The sequence below is a fragment of the Mustela putorius genome, unplaced genomic scaffold (genome assembly GCF_011764305.1).
Source record: "Mustela putorius furo isolate JIRA1106 unplaced genomic scaffold, ASM1176430v1.1 tig00000460_pilon_pilon_pilon, whole genome shotgun sequence".
Lineage (NCBI taxonomy): Eukaryota > Metazoa > Chordata > Mammalia > Carnivora > Mustelidae > Mustela > Mustela putorius.
In genome coordinates this window covers 24907702-24926092 of record NW_025421389.1, presented here as the reverse complement: position 1 = coordinate 24926092, position 18391 = coordinate 24907702, and the positions used below count along the sequence as shown (strand labels likewise).

The 18391-nt window shown below is 54.8% G+C and overlaps 1 protein-coding gene across 1 annotated transcript; it reads left to right on the top strand.

The window, feature by feature from the left end:
- The first annotated feature begins 2731 nt into the window (after positions 1-2731).
- On the top strand, positions 2732-16791 carry HTR3A (5-hydroxytryptamine receptor 3A). Its single transcript, NM_001310184.1, is given in 9 exon segments — positions 2732-2893; positions 5016-5182; positions 6097-6141; positions 7979-8088; positions 9539-9708; positions 11856-12016; positions 12406-12616; positions 12726-12947; positions 14445-16791. Coding segments are annotated over 9 exon segments (1452 nt in total). The 5' UTR covers positions 2732-2826; the 3' UTR covers positions 14744-16791.
- The last annotated feature ends 1600 nt before the right edge of the window (positions 16792-18391 follow it).

Below are 18391 nucleotides of genomic sequence, written 5' to 3'. Positions count from 1 at the left end.
GAAGGCTTCGGGCTCAGAGCACAGGGCCTCCAGGCTGTCTCGCTGCCCCTGCACGGGTCTCGGCACACCGCCCCCCACAGTGTCGGAGGGTCAGCCCCCTTCAGTCCACACCCCACCCCCACCCCCCTGCTTCCCAGCTCAGCCTCTCCTGCAGCCTTCTCTTCCTCCTTCTGCGTCCCTCTTTGTGTCTCCTTTTCTCCTGGTCTTCTACTCCTAGCTTTCTTTTCTTTCTCTGTTTCCTGCCCATGTTCTCTTTTCTCATCTTCTTTTTTATTTTTTTTTCATATTTTATCTATTTATTTGACGCAGAGAGAGAGAGATCACAAGTAGGCAGAGAGGCAGGCAGAGAGAGAGGAAGGGAAGCAGGCTTCCTGCTGAGCAGAGAGCCCGATGCGGAACTCGATCCCAGGACCCTGAGATCGTGACCTAAGCCGAAGGCAGAGGCTTAACCCACTGAGCCACCCAGGCACCCCTTTTTTTTTATTTTTTACTTCTCTCCCTTCTCCTTCTCCAGACCTCCCTTTTCCTGTAGTCTTACCTTCTGCTTCTTTTCACCCTGCCTTGCTTCTGCACCTCACTCAACAGGTTCAGGGCCAGAGGCTCCTTCCTGCTCTCTGTCTCCAGATGACTTGGCTCTGCAGCAGGCGTGGGCTCCAGGCTACACTGGTCTCAGCTGGGAGCAAGAGACGAGGGAGTGCCTCGTGAGTGCACATAGGGAACCTTAGGAAGGACAAAATGGGGCATTGGGGCAGTAGTTAGGGCATGCAAGGGAACAGCTAAATATTGTTTATTCTAGAAGGGTGAACCCCCAAATGGGTTACTGCTAAGCACTGAACCTGGTAATGCCATATGAAGACATCCCATCAGGGAATGGTATAATGCCATATGCAGGTTTTATAATGCTCAGCAAAAGGAAAAGTCCTAGAAATTTGCAGCAGATTTCTAAGTGGCAGTGGCCAAAGATGGACGTGAGCTTGAGCCTAAGAATCTTTGTGCATCACTCCAGATGCTGGGCCCCAGGATGCATTTAACCCACTGAGCCACCCAGGCGCCCCTTCCCAGGATGCATTTAGAGGTCCACAAGTGCCCCTCCTAACTTGGAGCCCCTTCAAGACCTCAGCCTGGAGGCCTGGGGGCAGCCTGGTTCTGGCCTTGCCTTCTCCAGTTGTCAAGCTGGGAGTCTGGATGCGTTCATTCTGGGGTGGTGGGGTCTGGCTCTCTAAATTCCTTAGAAGTTTGGGGGTGCCTATTTTCTCCTTCCACTTGCCCCCATCTCCATTCCTCTAAAAGGAAATCCTGGAGATGATTTTCCTGGTTTTTCTGAGTTGTGCAGTGAGGAAACATGTGACTTAAGAGAAGTGTAGCCCAACCTCCTTGAGCTTGACTGAACATTCCAGGACCAGACTCTGGCTCAGAGCCATAGGAAGGGACTCCATTGGTGAAAGGTATAGTGCTAAATGCAGATACCATCCTGTGCATGAATAAGGGGGAAAATCCAGACAAAGCCAAAAAGGACTCATCCCTGCCCAAGGTGATTTTTTTTTTAACTTAATTGCAATTCAGAAAACTCTTTCCTCCAGGTTTCCCGGCTTATGCCACCCTTAAACTCAACTGGAAAAAAAAGTGAAAGGCATAAAAATGTTTTGCAACTGAGGGTCCCATGATCTGAATACAAGTGCATTGTGCTTTGAACGCACTTGAGGTGGAAATGTCCGCTTCTACTCCAAATGGTGATGTAGGAGTGGGATTCACTCCAACTCACAGTGATACTCTTCTCAGACAATTTTGTGGGCACACAGTTAGGGATCTGAGGGCTAGATTGTTTCCAATTCGATTTACAAAGGAAAGAGAAACACTCCTTCGAGGAAAACATTTCAAAGATAAGTGTTGAGAATGCTTATGAATTGATATTAAGCAAAGAAAGGAGTGGGGTGCAAAGTTAAATGCTTGGTATATTGACTTCACTGCATATAGATCACAGAAGAAAATAGTAGGGCAATACACAGCCAAATATTAACAGGGGCTGTGTCTGGGTAGTAAGGAAGCCCACGGATGATTTTTAGTTTTTCTTCATATTTTTCTATAATAAGCATGTGTTACTATTATATTTTAATAACATATTCTTGTATGTATTAAATATATTAATATATTTGCATAGTATAAACTACAGATAAATATATGTATTGCTACTTAAATATTTAAATTTACATATTTAGATGAAAAAAATAGATGAATAGTTCGATAAGGACAAAAGAGCAGACATGGGCTAACCTTCCTCTGTCCGCAGAGATGCCCGGTCACCTGCTTGGCTAGGGGCTCTCATCCCCCGCGTGGTGTAAAAGAAGAGCCTTCCTGCTCCCACAGCCTGGCCCCTCCCCTCCCTGCTCCCACCACCTCACCTCTCCCTGCCCCCACCCCATGCTATGAAACCACACGGCAGGAGCCCAAACACCTCCCCGCAAACAGATGCACCCTCCTTCGGGGGGGGGGGGGGGGGCTCCTGCAGTTACTCCCAGTTACTCCTTGGGGAATTTGGCCAGACCACCCCATGACATCAGCTGGGCGGGCTCCTTTCTCACTGGCTCCTTCTCCTTCCCTCCCGCCCTGAAACCTGATCCAGCAGAAGAACTGATTGCAGGAAAACCTGGCGGCTGCCCAACCCCAGTGGCGGGGCTCTGTGAGGCAGAAGCCTCAGAAGGTGTGGAAAGCGGCCCGGAGAGGCAGGCGGGCTGGGACACACGAGGCCGGGAGCGCGCGGGCAGGCTGCGCCCTGGCACGACTCACCCTGGGCTCACGCCCAGCACCCCACACCCGGGAGAGCTCACCATGCTGTTGTGGGTGCCACGGGCCCTGCTGGCCTTGCTTCTGCCCATGCTCCTGGCACAAGGAGAAGGTAAGGGGACCGGTCACGCACATACAACTTGCTGACCCCTGCAGACATGGGCGGGGGGGTGGGGGCTTGATTCCCCCAGGGCTTGAGGGAAGCGGGGTTTGCTGTTGCAGGAGAGTCAGGGAATCCTGCTGCAGGTGAGCATGAGAGGAGTTGAAGGGACTGGGGTCCACCTCCAAAGTTGGGGCAGTTGAGTGTGGGTGGTGCGCCAGACCTGCTGAGAGGGACCCAGCAGCAGCCCGGTACACAGAGGCCAGAGAGGGGCTTCTCTGTCCTTTGCCCTGCCCTAGACTCATGGAATGACATCTGCAAGGTTCCTTGCAGCTGAGGCAGTCTACCCCTTCTTGTTGTCAGTGGGAATGCAGGGGTCCAGAGAGGGGCAGTCATTCACTCAAGGTCACAAAGCGCCTTCGCAACAGAGTGGAGACCAGAGCAAACATAGCCATCTTTCCTCGACTTCCCTAGTCTTATTGCATGGGTTCCCTGGGCCTCCTTTCCCAAAGTTCCCTTCCGGAGCGAAACTCCAGCGACACCAAACTTCTGGCATTCCCCCACCCACCCTTGCCTGCCTTCCCGGGTTGGGGTCACCAAAGGATGTGTTTCCTTTGGCTACAAACAATATCGGTTCCCCATTTCCGGAAGGTCATCTCCCCATCCAGAGCCAGGATGGAGCTGGGGCCGGAGCACAGTTAGGATGCCGTCTCGGGGCTGGACGGATAGGAAGAGCTTAAACACACGACGGTTTTCCTCTCTTGAGCTGTCCGTGGGGAAGTTCAGAGGGACAAACGCCCCAGGCTGCTTTTCAAGACCCTGGTCTGGGGCTTCCCTGGCTGAAGAGAAGTGCTGTCCCTTCCAGCAACGGCTTTTCGCCCCGAGTCCTGTGGGGGCCCGTCTGGTAAGACACACAGAGACGGGGATTTGAAATTGTTCCTCCACTCGTGGGCCCAGGACCCACCTTTCTGAGCCTTGGGGACTCTTCTCTGTCAACGATGCTGTCATGACAGCCGCCCCAGGGGGCTGCTCGAGATCGAATTGAATAATATGTTCCCTGAGATTATCCCACAGGAGACACTCAATAAATGGTCTCTGGCCTCCTGCCTCTCTCTGCTCTTCTCTGTCATTCTGAGGGAAACGGAGAGTTTATCAGGGACAGGGCAGGGAGAGGCACCTGCCGGGGCAACAGCACAGACGGCACCCATCTCTTCCTCTCACAGCCCACGCCCTGGCCCCCTGGGGCCTTCCCCTTCTCTCCCCTGTGCCTTTCACCTTCATACTTCTTGGCATCTCTCAGGAAATGCTTCTGCTGTTTCCCGGAGGGGTGACAGGTACACATGAAACCCCCATAGAATGGGGAGAGGCCTAGAAGTTGGGTTTTCTGCTCTCTGGTCCCGCTAGGCCTCCGGCTCTGGGGACAACTCGGTTTCTCCCCACTTCCTGTCCACCCCACACCTAACCCGCTTCCGATCTTCACCAGATCTGCCCACAGAGCAGAGCAGGACACCTCTGAAGGAGTGCTGCCCTACCCGCCCCTGGGAGCGCGTGTTTGCGGCTGAGAGGGGGGGATTCTGCAGGAAGGGAAAGGAACGTCAGTGTTCCTGGAATGGCTCCCTTCTTTCCTCGTCAGTAGCGGCCGGGGTCAGGGAGCCAAGGGCAGACACCAAGGCAAACCCTCATGCGGACCTTGGGGCTTAGAGATTGTGTGCTTGGAGCAGCCTTTCCTCTTGTAGCCCCGGTACCACGTCCTGGGGCCACTCCTCCCTGGCTCCCCGGGGCCCCTCGTCCATCTCCACAGGCCCGCCGCCTCTGAGCTTGTACCTGCTCTCAGCCTTCCTCAGCCCTTGGCCTCCTTAGACCTTACCTGTCTTGCGGTCCGGCCTCTGCAGCCAGGCGAGCATCCCCCCTCACATACAGGAGCGTACCTGTCACCTTGAGGAGACAATAGCTTCAGATCTGTTTTTCTCTATAGACAAAATGTCCCAATCATGGGAATTTCAGTCAGTGGGCAGACCTGGGGATCTGAGATGGAAATAGTAGAGACATTTCTCTCTTAACAGCTTTCAAACCAGGGCAAGAGAACGGGGGGAAGCCTCAGGCTCTGAGGCCCACTGTGAACTGTTCTCCCCAGCCAAGCACTGGAGGCCCCTCCAGGCCCAGAACAGCTCCAGGCCAGCTCTGCTGAGGCTATCGGAGCACCTTATGGCCAACTACGAGAAGGGCGTGCGGCCCGTGCGGGACTGGAGGAAGCCCACCACCGTGGCCATCGACGTCATTATCTATGCCATCCTCAGCGTGGTGAGCACTGGGCCCCAACCTGCCCCACTCGGAGGTGGACCTTTAGGGGTGGGAGACCACGGAAGGCCAAGTCACCCCCTGCGCAGTACAGTGGCCATTCAAGGACTCAGAGTACCTGTGACCTGGCACAGACCCGTGTCAGGACAGATGATATCACCCAACATCTGCACAGCTGCCCAAACCAGAGAACGGGGTCACCTGTGTGTCTGCCTCTCCTGACCCTTATGGCTAGAGACCCACTTTCCACTCAGTGTGTCACGGTCACGACGTCTCCGTGTGAGTGCTGTGAGGCTTCAAACTGCCCTATTCCTCTCTAGGCCCAAGCTGTGTTACGTGCGCCCCCATAAACGGCAGGTGTTGCTAAAGGGTTGTTGCAGAATGAATCCGAAACCAGTGATGAATCTTGTTCTCCATGAGGTCTTGTCCCTCTTGCCGGCACACTAGGGCAGGAAGGAGATACAGATCCGGACATAGGCATACAGATACGTAAAAACATATAACAGAGAGAAGATATTGTCTATAGGTCTCCTCTTATCTCTATATTATGTATATTATATACATAAAATACATGTAATATAAGAGATGTATACATATAATATGCATAATAATAGAAAATAGTAGAAGATATATATATACACTTTCATATATATATGAAATTTTAGATCTATGGAATATATATATATGAATGTGTGTATATATATATATATATATGTGAAATTTTTTGAAGAATTGGTTTCTTTCTAGATGTGTCTAGTAAAAGACCACCTCTTCCTGGCTGGCTCCCTTTCCCCTCTCCTTCACTCTCACTTCCCAAAGAACTAGGGACACAAAGCAGCAGCTCCTGTTGGGGTGTGGGTGCAGGGCGAACGCCCACCCCCAGGGCCACCGAAGCTGAGCTCCCTTTCCCTTCACAGGATGAGAAGAACCAGGTTCTGACCACCTACATCTGGTACCGGCAGGTAAGCCACCAACCGCGCGCCCACCGCCCTGTCCTGAGATCTGGGCTTCCCCTGACAGGAAGGATTCCTCCATCTCAAAGGAATCCGGAATCTCAGAGGCCTTGATGAGGGAGAGGGAGGGAAGAGGTTAGGAAGCAGACTCTTGAGGCCCAGAAGTCTGGGCTCTTCTCATCTCAGGACTGGCAGTGGAAGGAAGCATGTCTGTCAGTGGAGGAGGAATCCTCCAGACCCCTCTGGTTTCTGGGGATTTTCACAGCATCTCAAACAACTTGCCCAGCCACTGTTGATGGACTATCTATAGTGACCAGGAGCTCAGTGGGCAGCAACTGCACTTTCAGACAACTCTCTTTGCTAGAAAGTTCTTCCATCTATTACGCCAGATTCAATGACAACCAAATTGGGCGATTGGCAGGGGATGACTCCATCCACCAAGTCCTCCCCCCTCGGCCACCTCCCCACTCGGTTTCTGACCCACGTCGCTCCAGCGCTGGTGGAAACTCTCTGAGGCCTTTATAGCACGTCTGTGAGGAGCCGGCAGGGAGGGAGGCCAGCAGCACAGGCTGCTGTCTGCGGGCTGGTCTGCTCGGGCAGCCCCTGAGCTGGGGGGTGGTCGTGAGAGCCGGAGGGAACCCCAGTGGCTGGAGAGCATGGGCAGGAGGACAGGGCCGGTTCCTGGCACATGAGGGTATCAGTTAAACCCCTCCCACTCCTCATGCACATTCGCCACTGCCAGCCGCTCATGGGGCAGAGAGTGGGGTAGAGGAAGACGCGGGAGCGCGGATTCCCGCTAGCGCCCCTTGGCCTCACAGAGATCTCTCACTGTGGCGCACACCTGTGTCAAGGGAAAGGGCCCAGCCCAAAAAGGGAGGCGGGAGCCCCTTTCCTGGGACCTCGGGCTTAGGTCCCACCCCTGGACCTCAGGGTCACTTGTCGGCCCAGCAGGGAGGGGACACCAGCCTCTCGTGTTTCAGGGACTATGCTAAGGGGCCAGAATCAGAGACACAAACTAGACTCAGTGAGCTCACAGTCTAGGGAGCCCCCACACATGGACAGACCCATGAATGCAGCAAGAACAAGAGGCCAACCACGGGAGCAGAGGAGGCACCTAAACACCCCACCTGGGCTGTGGGGTCCTGGAAGGTTCCTGGAGAAGGGAGCAGACAGATGCCTTGGTAAAGTCTGGAGGGACGAGGAAGACCTCCCTCAGTGGTGAAGACGGGGGTTGCGGTGTGGGAGCGTGGTGAGAAGAGATGTGGAGGGTTCTCCTCCCGTGGCCGGAGGTGAGAAGCTACAGAGAGGCAGAATTCACGAGGCTAGAGAGAATGCTGGGGGGGTCGGACGATGCGGCCCATTGTAGGCCGTGAGGTCGAACTCTATCCCAAGGGGAAAGTTGGCAACTGGAGTTCTAAGCGAGGGAGTGACACCATTAAGTTGACATTTTAGATCAGTCATTCCGACAGGATGGTGAGCAATGCATTGATCCCAACTTAACAGTAACCATCTCTAACCTGTGAGGTGAGTGTTATTATCTCAGTTTACACGTGAGCAGACCAAGACCCAAGAGGCTATCTGTCTAAGAGCCCGCGGTTGGCAGCTGGGCTGTTCAAACAGGAGAAATGGCCGCATGCCTTCCCTGGGCAAGGCTTCATCTGCCTGGGTCATACCTGCGTGCCGGGAGTGTGTGAGCACAGAGATGGGAGCTCTCGGGTACTGCCAAGTGATCGGGGACACCAATACCCAGATTCCCCCTGAGCGGTGACATCACCCCAAGTTGCCGATGTCCCCCCCCACCCAAGATGGAGGGGGCTGCCTGTGACCCTCCCCACTCCTCCCCTAGTACTGGACTGACGAGTTTCTCCAGTGGAACCCTGAGGACTTTGACAACATCACCAAGCTGTCCGTCCCCACCGACAACATCTGGGTCCCAGACATTCTCATCAATGAGTTGTGAGTGCTGCCCCCCAGTCCTGGGCTGCCCGGTGCCTCCGGGGCTGGGGAGGGACAGGGCGTGGGGACACGGCTCTGCAGGGCAGGAGAGGTCCCACCCAGGCTGGCAGCACTGTCAGGGGACTGTAGGAATTGTCTTGGGCCCCAACTCCCCTTTGTGCTTGGTTTGTTTTCTCTTTTCTTTCTCTTTTCTTTTTAAAAACTCCTTTTTTCTGTGCCTGATGTTGAAACTTTGCTCTTCTTGGTCCGAGGGCCCTCTTCCTGGGGGAGGGAAGCTGAGGAATGAATCCCCACTGTTAACAGTAGCTGAATGAGAGGGAGCTGCGTTACCAAAAGGGGTGTAGTGCCCCAGGGGTCACCACCTTGGTCACAGGGCGATTTGGAGCTGGAGAGGCTCAGACCTTTCAAGTCATGCAGTGGCTGGCTGGCTCCAGCTTGCACGCCCAGTGAGAAGTGGGTACTCCCACCCTTTATTACCAGCAGCTGAACACTGTCTCATGGGCCCCCAGCTAACATCCGTTCCCTCCATCCTTCAGGCTCCTTCCGGCTCTGCTGCCTGGGCTTCTGAGAGCCAGGGCATGGAGAGGGCTGGGGGAGACAGAAGGAAGGGGGAAGGGGCCCAGGGCCAGTAGCCTTCCACTCAGTAGACACTGTGTTGTCCGATGCCTGGGGTCCCACTCACTCTATTTTTCAGGAAAGGCAGCTGACCTGGAGCTCCATGACCTGCGCCGCTCAGGCCGCAGGGATCCCAGTTCCTGGCTGGGTCTCCAGTTAAACCGGGAAGCAGCCTGAATCTTGATTTCTCATCTCTCAGCCTTGTTCCACAGGAGGTTACAGGCTCGGGACGCCCAGCTCAGGCCATTCCGTGCCACGGTGGCCACTTGGGAGAGCCTAGGGGTTGGGGATCTACCGAGAGAGTGGGGCTAAGTCTTGCAGAACTTCCTACCTTGCCTCATTTCTTCGCCATGATTTCTCTAGTTGATTCTCCTCCAGGCCAGATCATTCTCATGTTTAAAGGACTACTAGGGATGGGAAGCAAAGGGAAGCCCGGGTCAGGATGGAACCCGAGGTCCTGCTTTCCCACTGAGACCGCCCATTGCCACTAAGCCAACTCCTGAGACTAAGCTCTGCCTGGCTGGGGGTGGGGGCATAGGGACAACCGCGCATGTGTGTTAGAGCCAGTGGCTGTGAGGTACACGGATTCCCTGCCTGCCTTTTGTGGCGAGGTTGCCAAGGGAATGAAGGAGAAATGCCCTTTCCTGCTTGGAAGGTAACCCTGACAATGGCAGGTAAGAAAGCCTAGAAGAGATGAGAAGGCAACTGGGAAGGTTGTCCTGCTGCCCAGACCCTTCCTGAATTTCTATCCCTGCTGGGTTGCTCAGAAACCTTCAGACTCCCAGAGCTTGACCTGCTTCTTGAACCCCCCAAACTGACCCTCTTCCCTGGCCAGTGTGGACGTGGGGAAGTCTCCAAGTATCCCATATGTGTACGTTGGGCATCATGGCGAGGTCCAGAACTACAAGCCCCTTCAGGTGATGACTGCCTGTAGCCTCGACATCTACAACTTCCCCTTCGACGTGCAGAACTGCTCCCTGACCTTCACCAGCTGGCTGCACACCAGTGAGTGCTGCACGGGGCTCCGGGAGGGGGCAGGGCATGGGAGGGGACAGGGCATGGCGGAGGGGGGCACCCCCTAGGAGGCTCTCTCCTTTATCCAAGTCACTTCCTGTTTCTTTTCTTAATGCCGCTGAGCCTGGCCTCTTCCTCCAGACAGGGCTCCGTGCTTGCCCTTGCTGCTGCCTAGGTTGTCTCCAGGGTCCAATGAGACTGTGTAAACTTGCAGCAGGACACTCAGTAGGCCAGGACAGGACGTGGCCCTAAGTATCCCTCACTTGTCTTCTCCACGGACACACCACCGCCCCCGCCTTCTGCAGTAATCTCCTGGCCAGTCCCCTCCAATCCATGCTCCCCATAGCAAATGGTGAGAACTTACTAAAATGCAAATCGGACCTTGTCCCAGCTCTAGCTTAAAAGCCTCAGTGGCTTCCTGGGACCCCTGGACCTGGCTCGCAGGGCCTGCCCCTTGACTCACTACAACATCCTCAACCCAGTGCACACTCCCCTGAGTTCGGCTCCAGCCCCGCTGCCTTCCTTTCCAGGCCCCAAAGCCCCTTGTTCTCTCCCTTTATCCCAGGTTGCTTCCTCTCCTGGGCCCCCTGCCTCCTCCTCCTCCATCTCCTGCTCCCCTTCCCGCCCCACTCTTGCCCCCAAACACCTCCTGCTGCGGTCAAGTCCCCTGCTCTCCCAAACCCAGCAGCAGCCCAGCGCCTCAGGGAAAGTGGGCTCATTCCCAGATGAGGTCCCCCCTTGCCCAGTTCTAGAGCACCCTGTTCTCCCCACTTCCATTGCATATGTAGGCGCTTGTTCAACGTTTGCTTCTCTAGCAGAGAGAAACCCAGAGAGGGCAGGACCACGATTTCTGACCCAGCGATGGGTCCCCAGGACAGTGCCTGGCACAAAAGAAGGGGCTCGGCCTCTTTTATTTAGTGGGTGAATGCCAGGGGCTCAGTAAATCCCAGTGAGGAGAGCGTCACACTCCTGCAGAAAGGCATCCTCACTTCTGTCTGATTTTATCACATTAACTGTACATTACAAGGTAACACACAACTTCCTTGGGCAAAAACCAGAATTAAAAATAATCTTAGACTTTTGACCTCTACCTACCTTCAGTCCCAAACTCTTCCCCAGAAACTCCCCACACCAGGATGGCACAGCTCTTATAAGTATAAGCTTCATATGGCACATTCTTCCAGATCCTTCTCTGTGCTTGGCCTATACACGGGCAGACACATCTGTGGAAAGCCCATGAAATTTATTTCATATACTTTCATTTTACGAAATGCATCATTTATGTTACTGCTACCTGGTTCTTTGCACTCTGAGAGGTCTTGGACGTTTTTCCGAGTTAGTGCCTATTTACATGTTTCCCATAAATGTCTGCTATGGAGTAGTCTGGAGTTTGGAGGCATCGCAGTTTAGTAAGCCTGTTCCTCATTGATGGACACGTACCTCTCCCCGTATGTTGCTGTAATGGACACTCCCGGCCTTCTAGGATGTACCTGTTTCTCCAGCAGGGATGCAGACGAGTAGAACTGCTATTCTCTAAGTGAAGGTTTCACTTATTTCCCTAGTTCTCCTTTATTTTTCCTTTCTTTCTCTCTCTCTCTCTCTCTCTTTCTTTCTTCTTGAGAGAGAAAGTGCACACGCATGCGTGGGGATGGGGTACAAGGGAGAGGGAGAGAAGGAATCTAAAGCAGGCTCCACGCTCGGCACGGATGTGGGGCTCAATCTCAGGATCCTGAGACCATGGCATGAGCCGAAATCAAGACCTAGATGCTTAACCTGACCGAGACCTTAGATCTCGTTGAAGGGCAGGCAACTCTATCGGGGAAAGGTGAAGAATGTTGGTTTTTGTTCATTTCATAAGTAGGTGACCCTAATGGAAACATAGGTTTGGAAGGGGGATGTGCACAGCACATACAGACATACAGACAGAGAAGGAGATAGGGAGAGGGGGGGGGGCTTTCTAATAAGTCGTTTGTTTGGTTCTGGTTCTTCGCATTTCACTGTGTGTGTTCATGCACACTGTCGCTCCCCTCGCTACTGCCCCCCCTAGGTGGGTACCGTGTACACTGTTACCTCATTTGAGCTAAGCCCCATCCCAGGGTCTGCAGCCTCCAGAGCTGGCTTGCTTTCTTGCCTCTCAGTCCAGGACATCAACATCTCCCTGTGGCGCCTGCCGGAAAAGGTGAAGCTCGACAAGACCGTCTTCATGAACCAGGGCGAGTGGGAGCTTCTGGGGGTGCTGACCCAGTTCCGGGAGTTCAGTTTGGAGGACAGCAGCCATTACGCAGAAATGAAGTTCTATGTGAGTGGGACTGGGGTGGGCACAGGGGGACGCCCACCAGAGCTGGGGGTCGTGAGACCCACGTGGAATCCAGGAGGCACGGGGTGGGGGCCGGAGGGGAGAATCTCTGCAGCCCTTTCCCTAGCCCAAGGGCCGCACTCATGCCTTGGAACTTCGGGGAAGTAAGTAGGGAGTAAGGAGTGTCCCTATGCAAGTAAGCTGTCCCTTACTGCTCCTTGGCCGCCACAGGCCTCTATCTGGAGACAGGATGTGAGGTCGGCCCAGTCTCCTCTCTCAGCAGTCTGGCCCAGAAGCTCACAAAGCGAGGGGGTCCGGGAGGGGCTGGCAGTTCTGGGGCACAGAGCCCGTCTGCCCCAGCTTTCCCCCACAAGCTCCCGTCCTGGTCTTAGGTGGTCATCCGCCGGCGGCCCCTGTTCTATGCGGTCAGCCTGCTGCTACCCAGTATCTTCCTCATGCTCATGGACATCGTGGGCTTCTACCTGCCTCCAGACAGCGGCGAGAGGGTCTCCTTCAAGATCACGCTCCTCCTGGGCTACTCCGTCTTCCTCATCATCGTGTCGGACACGCTGCCGGCCACAGCCATTGGCACTCCCCTCATTGGTAAGCCCCCCCCCACCCCGGGGCAAGCGTGCATTTTGGCCGAGGAACCGAGAAACCAGCCCCCTCCCACCTGCGCTGTGTGTCCCTCACCCCCGCCCCATGTGCACAGGAGTCTACTTCGTCGTGTGCATGGCACTGCTGGTGATGAGCTTGGCTGAGACCATCTTCATCGTGCGGCTGGTGCACAAGCAGGACTTGCAGCAGCCCGTGCCCGCCTGGCTACGGCACCTGGTTCTGGAGCGGGTGGCACCTCTCCTTTGCCTCGGGGAGCAACCGGCTTCTCGAAGGCCCCTTGTCATCTCCCCAGCCACCAAGACTGACGACTGCACAGGTGAGAGAAGGAGGGAGGTTCCCACACCGGGGCCTGGGCCTGGGGACCTGGTGGAGAGCCTCTGGCTGCCGTGGCGGGATATGCCAGGGTCTGGGCGGGGCCTCAGAAGTGGGTACTGTCCCACTTCTGGGAAAGCTGGGGCAGACGGGCTCTGTGCCCCAGAACTGCTCATGACCCCCCATCCCCGGCCTCATGGGAAGGCAGCAGAGTTCAGCTGCGGCATCAGCGGGACCCTTTCCATGCCTTCACCTCCTCTCATCATCCCGGGGATGGGTAGGGAGAAGGAAGGAGTTCCAGGGGCAGAGCACATTGGAAGCTGAGATTTCGGGGCTGAGAAGAGCCCTTCTCCGAGATGGGTCCTAACAGGGAGCAAATGTGTGCTCCTCAGACAGCAACGGGACTTCTTCCCCAGCAGGGCGAGCTCTGCAGCAGGATCGCCAAAACTCCTGCATTCCATCAGCTCAGAGACCAGGCCCCTTTGAATTTCAAACACCTATGGGACAGATGGGGATGCTGGGGACACGGACTGTGGCATTAGTTTTCCCTGAGACATCGTTTCAGCCACTACCTGGTGGTGGTGGGCGGGGTTCGTTGTGGCTCATTGATGTATTTGTCGAGCGCTTTGGGCCAGGCATGAGTATCTTCTGTGCATCACCACAGGCCATCCTCAGGCCCCCTAATAGCATTCCCATCCTCATTTGTCAAATGAGGAAACAGAAGCTTACGGTCAAATAGCTTGCCCTTAAGTCACAGCACCAGGAACTGGGGGAACTGAGCGGAACACAGGCCCATCGGCTGCTAAGCTGCTATTCCTAACCACTGCACCCGCTTTTGTCCTCCCTTCTGGCAAGACCTAGGCCTTTTACAGACAGTATGTGGCCGTCACCCTGAACGGATGCGCTGGTACACCAGCCTCATGCCCAGCTTATCTGCTCGCCTGCAAGGTGGCCGTAGCTAGAGGCAGATTTCCTGGTGCAGAAGGCCTAGGGTTGGAGTCACGGCCTGGTGAGGGCCGTGGATTCGCAGCCCAGATGCCTCAGGCCTTGGTGGCCTCACATTTAAATGATGTCCTGGGTGTGACCACAGGCTCCTCACTTACCCTCTGTGCGCTTTAGCCCCTTCCTGTAAAATGTGCAAGTAATTATCACCCCTACTCAGCCTCTCTCATGGGCTATGAGACTCAGATGAAATAATACCAAATTGCTGGAGGAAGCCCAGGCCTTTAAAAACGTGCATGGGAGGAAATAAGCACCAGAGTCCTGATCTCGGTGACCTGCGGGGAGGGTGGAAGATGTGAGTGAGAAGGGTACGCGAGAGTCGCCAACGGTGTTGCTTTCCTTATTTGTTTAAGTCACGTGGTGGGTCCACAAATCGGTGAGTTAACCTCTCTAGCCTTTCTGTCCAAAACTGTTCGTAACATTTTCTCCGAGCCACCGTGGAAGCAGAAAGGATGGTATTCACACTCCCTCCTTTGCCAATGCGCTACCCTTTTTCCAGACGTGGGAAACCACTGCAGCCATTTGGGAGACCCCTGGGACTTGGAGAAGACCCCCAGGGGCCGAGACAGCCCCCCGCCACCACCGCGGGAGGCCTCGCTGGCAGTTCGAGGGCTGCTGCAGGAGCTGGCCTCCATCCGGCGCTTCCTGGAGAAGAGGGACGAGAGCCGAGAGGTGGCCCGGGAGTGGCTGCGCGTGGGCTCCGTGCTGGACAGGCTGCTGTTCCGCGTCTACCTGGTGGCGGTGCTGGCCTACAGCGTCACCCTCATCGCTCTGTGGTCCATCTGGCAGTATTCTTGAGTGGGCATGGCCCGGCAGGGGTGCAGGGGCGGCAGGCGCTGTGAGCACAGGGATGGGGCGCAGGGCCCAGAGGGAGCCACAGACGTCTTCGAGACCCTGTCCAAAGCCAGTGCGTCTCAGCAACTCTGAACCAGGGCTGAGGCTTCCCCAGAACGCTTGGCGTTCAAGACCCTTCCAGCCCCGCCTCCCACCCCCAACTTACCATGGCTTTAAAACATGCTGCTGTAGATCAGGACCAACCCAGGCGTCCCCTGCCTTCATTCCATTCATCTATGCCTCAAGCCTCGGTTTCCCCTTGTCCCCTCCCTGCATACGGCACTCTGGACTTCGGCCCATCTCCTTCAACCTTGGTTTTAGATTTGAGGCAAACCAGCTCTCTACCACACAGGGCTGACTGCACCTCCTGAGGCTGACCCGACCTTAATGGCTCCTGCCTCGCCTCACCTGTGGCCGCTTCCCAGAGCGCTCCTGTTATGTCAGAGGACCCGGGGGGAGGGGGAAAGGGCAGAGGGGGCAACAGAATACAGTGAAGGCCTAGACTCACTTTTTTTTTTTTAAAGAATTTATTTATTTGACAGACTGAGATCACAAGTAGACAGAGAGGCAGGCGGGGGAGGGGGGAGAAGCAGGCTCCCTGCAGAGCAGAGAGCCTGATGCAGGGCTCCATCCCAGAACCGTGAGATCATGACCCGAGTCAAAGGCAGAGGCTTAACCCACTGAGCGACCCCGGCGCCCCCCCTAGACTCACTTCTTTTTTTTTTTTTTTAAAGATTTTATTTATTTATTTGACAGAGAGAAGATCACAAGTAGGCAGAAAGGCAGTCAGAGAGAGAAGAGGAAGCAGGCTCCCTGCTGAGCAGAGAGCCCGATGCGGGATTCGATCCCAGGACCCTGAGATCATGACCTGAGCCGAAGGCAGCGGCTTAACCCACTGAGCCACCCAGGCACCCGCTAGACTCACTTCTTAACGCTTTGTCAGCAACTGGGTGGGGGGAAGAAGAAGTTTAAAGTTACTGATGGAAAGGAGGTAGAGGCATTATCCGTGGTTTCAGTTGTTGGGTGCTTCCTGCCCCCCAGTGAATCAGGAGTTGACCAAACAGGGGCTGTAAGAAGACACAGTAGGAGGTAGAATCTAAGGTGGGCGGATAAGGACCACCACCACTTAGCAATGGAAAGGTGAGGAGCCGGAAGGTCAGTTCTGTTAACCCCTAGGAAGATGCTGGAAGTGTTCTTAGGGTCCTGTTACCATTCCTGGCTCCTGGACTCTGGGAGAAGCTGGGAGAAAACTCTCTCCCTGCTAGCGGATCCCGTGGTGGAGGCAGGGACATCAGCACCACGGCCAGCACTCGCTGGTCTTAGTCTTTGGAAGATGGAGGAAAGCCAGGACTTGACTTTAACTATCTCCTTTGGGAACTCTCCACAGCCAGCTTTGGGCACATTCACCCAAAAGCAGGACCGTTGAGAAAGGCAGAGTTGGGTGCAAGGTCTTTGGTGTTACGTCTCATATCCTGGTCCCCTCTCCTAAACACCAGGGTTTACAAGACATGCTGAGGAGTGCCACGACTCTACAATTCCCTCACTCCATCATCTGACAAGCATTCAGAGGAGAGAAATGCTAGAATCCGGCAAGAGTGACCTGAGTGTCACAATGTTTGCTTGACTCTTTCTCTGGGCCACCCTTTCTCTTTCCAGCCCTTAGGCTGCCTGTCACTCGGAGGAATATATGGGGGAGAAGGACTGAACCTGCCAGTCTAAAGGAAAAGGACCCCAAAGGAGGAGTATCTGGGATGAATGTTCTGGGCCGGCCAGTCATGAGGGTTTCAGTATGGAACACCTGAACTTATACCTTCTTGTGATCCCAAAGAGCAGTTCTACTGTAGACCATCCTGGGAGGCTAGGAGGGCGCCAGACCTTGGGCCCTCGGGATCTTCAAGACTGGGAGAGCCTGCAGACCGTGGAAGGGAACTGAATCTGTTTTAGCTTCTCTCAGCTTCTCCCTATGTTCCCCAACATGCAAAATGAACTCATTAAATATTATTTAACTGGTTGCTCGTTCCTAAGGGGGAATTGGGAATGAAGTTTCACCTGTTATTTCCACCCCTGACGTATGTACCTCTGCTGTTAATTAGGGATTTAAATTTATCTTTGTTCTGTTTTCGGGAGGATATCAGGGACCTCCAGCAGAAAGCAGGAGACTGTGGGGGCTGGGGATTGGCTGCATCACAGCTCTTGCCTCCCACTGAGCAGAGACTGGGCTCTTTCGGAATGGTGTTGGAAGCTCATACTTGGAGCCTGGTCTTGGGAGCAAAAGTTGCCCCACTCCAGTAGGATTTGGTGGGGCTGGCTCCTGCCATCAGCTGGTTCTTATGCCTCAGGCCAGAGAGAAAGGTGGACAGGCCAGTACTGTCGATGCACCACTGGTCAGTAAGTGGGTGGCTATTGACAAAGTGTCCGACCAGAGAGCTAGTAAGACACTAATCAACCTATCGATTCCTCATCTCCCCCCTCCCCACCCTTCACCCACAATCAATGGGGCAACAGAGCCCAACATCGAGGCAGCCAATTAACCACCTTGAGAATGAGCCGCCACGTGGAACCTCTTCTGCCCCACTAGCCACAGCCAATCAGCTCATCCATCCGACATCCTAACTGTGCTGCCCAGGGACAGGAAGCTGAGGCCCAGGGCCAGAGAACCCCCAGTGTACTACCTCTCGTCCGTCAATACTGATCTTGGTCTTCTCCCAAGGAGACCTTTACCCTGTCTGGGATATGAGAACATCCAGAATTTCCTTCCCGCCTGTTCTGTCTCCCAGAACCTGCTCCCTTCCTTCCTCCTGCTGGTTCAGCTCTTTGCCTCTCATGAGAAAACCAGAAACCACCTATGTCTTTGGAAGTGTTTCTGAGAAGCTTGCTGGTTCTCTAGTCTTCTCCACTCCTCTCCTGCGGCCTTCCCTCGCCACCCACAAGACTTTTGCTCTCACCTCCTTTTCCCACTCACCCTGTTTTCCAAACCTGTCATGTCTGTGCCAAAGATCCCACTGAAGGTCTTGAAAGTAGCCAGCGTGAACCCTTCCAGCCCTCTGGATTCGTGGCTGGAGCCCACTGACATCATCCCATTGGGGAGGCTGCCTTTCCGCCAGGTCAGTAGCAACCTGGGCCTAGTGACCTCAGGCCTCCTGACACGAGTAGACCTCCCTTGGTTTCCAGGACAGTCCAGGGAGAGGAGCTCTGCTCAGAGTCAGGATACGGGAGATTTCTCTAAGAACAGGAGAGAGGGAAAGTTCCCCGGTGGGGTGAAGGCGGAGGGAGCCTGGGGAGGGGTGGGGTTCAGCAATCACCAGCCAGCTTTTCCTCCCTCCCCCCACCTCCCCTCAGCCTCTGAATCAATACATTTTGAATCTAATCTAATAACAGAGATTTAACGAGGGGATAATGCACGTGGAGCGGCCAGGCGCTTTGTCTCTGCTTTCATGCGGCAGCTGGGGCCCATTATCCGGGGACAATGCCCCATGCTAATCACTCCCTCTCCCCTCCCAGTGTTTGGGGAGGGGTGGTGGGCAAAGAGGGCAGCTCCTCTCTGATTAGAGGGGAGTGGAGGGGTGGAAGCGGGAAAAGAAGTAGAGAAGGGTCTGGATGGGCCCCCCCACA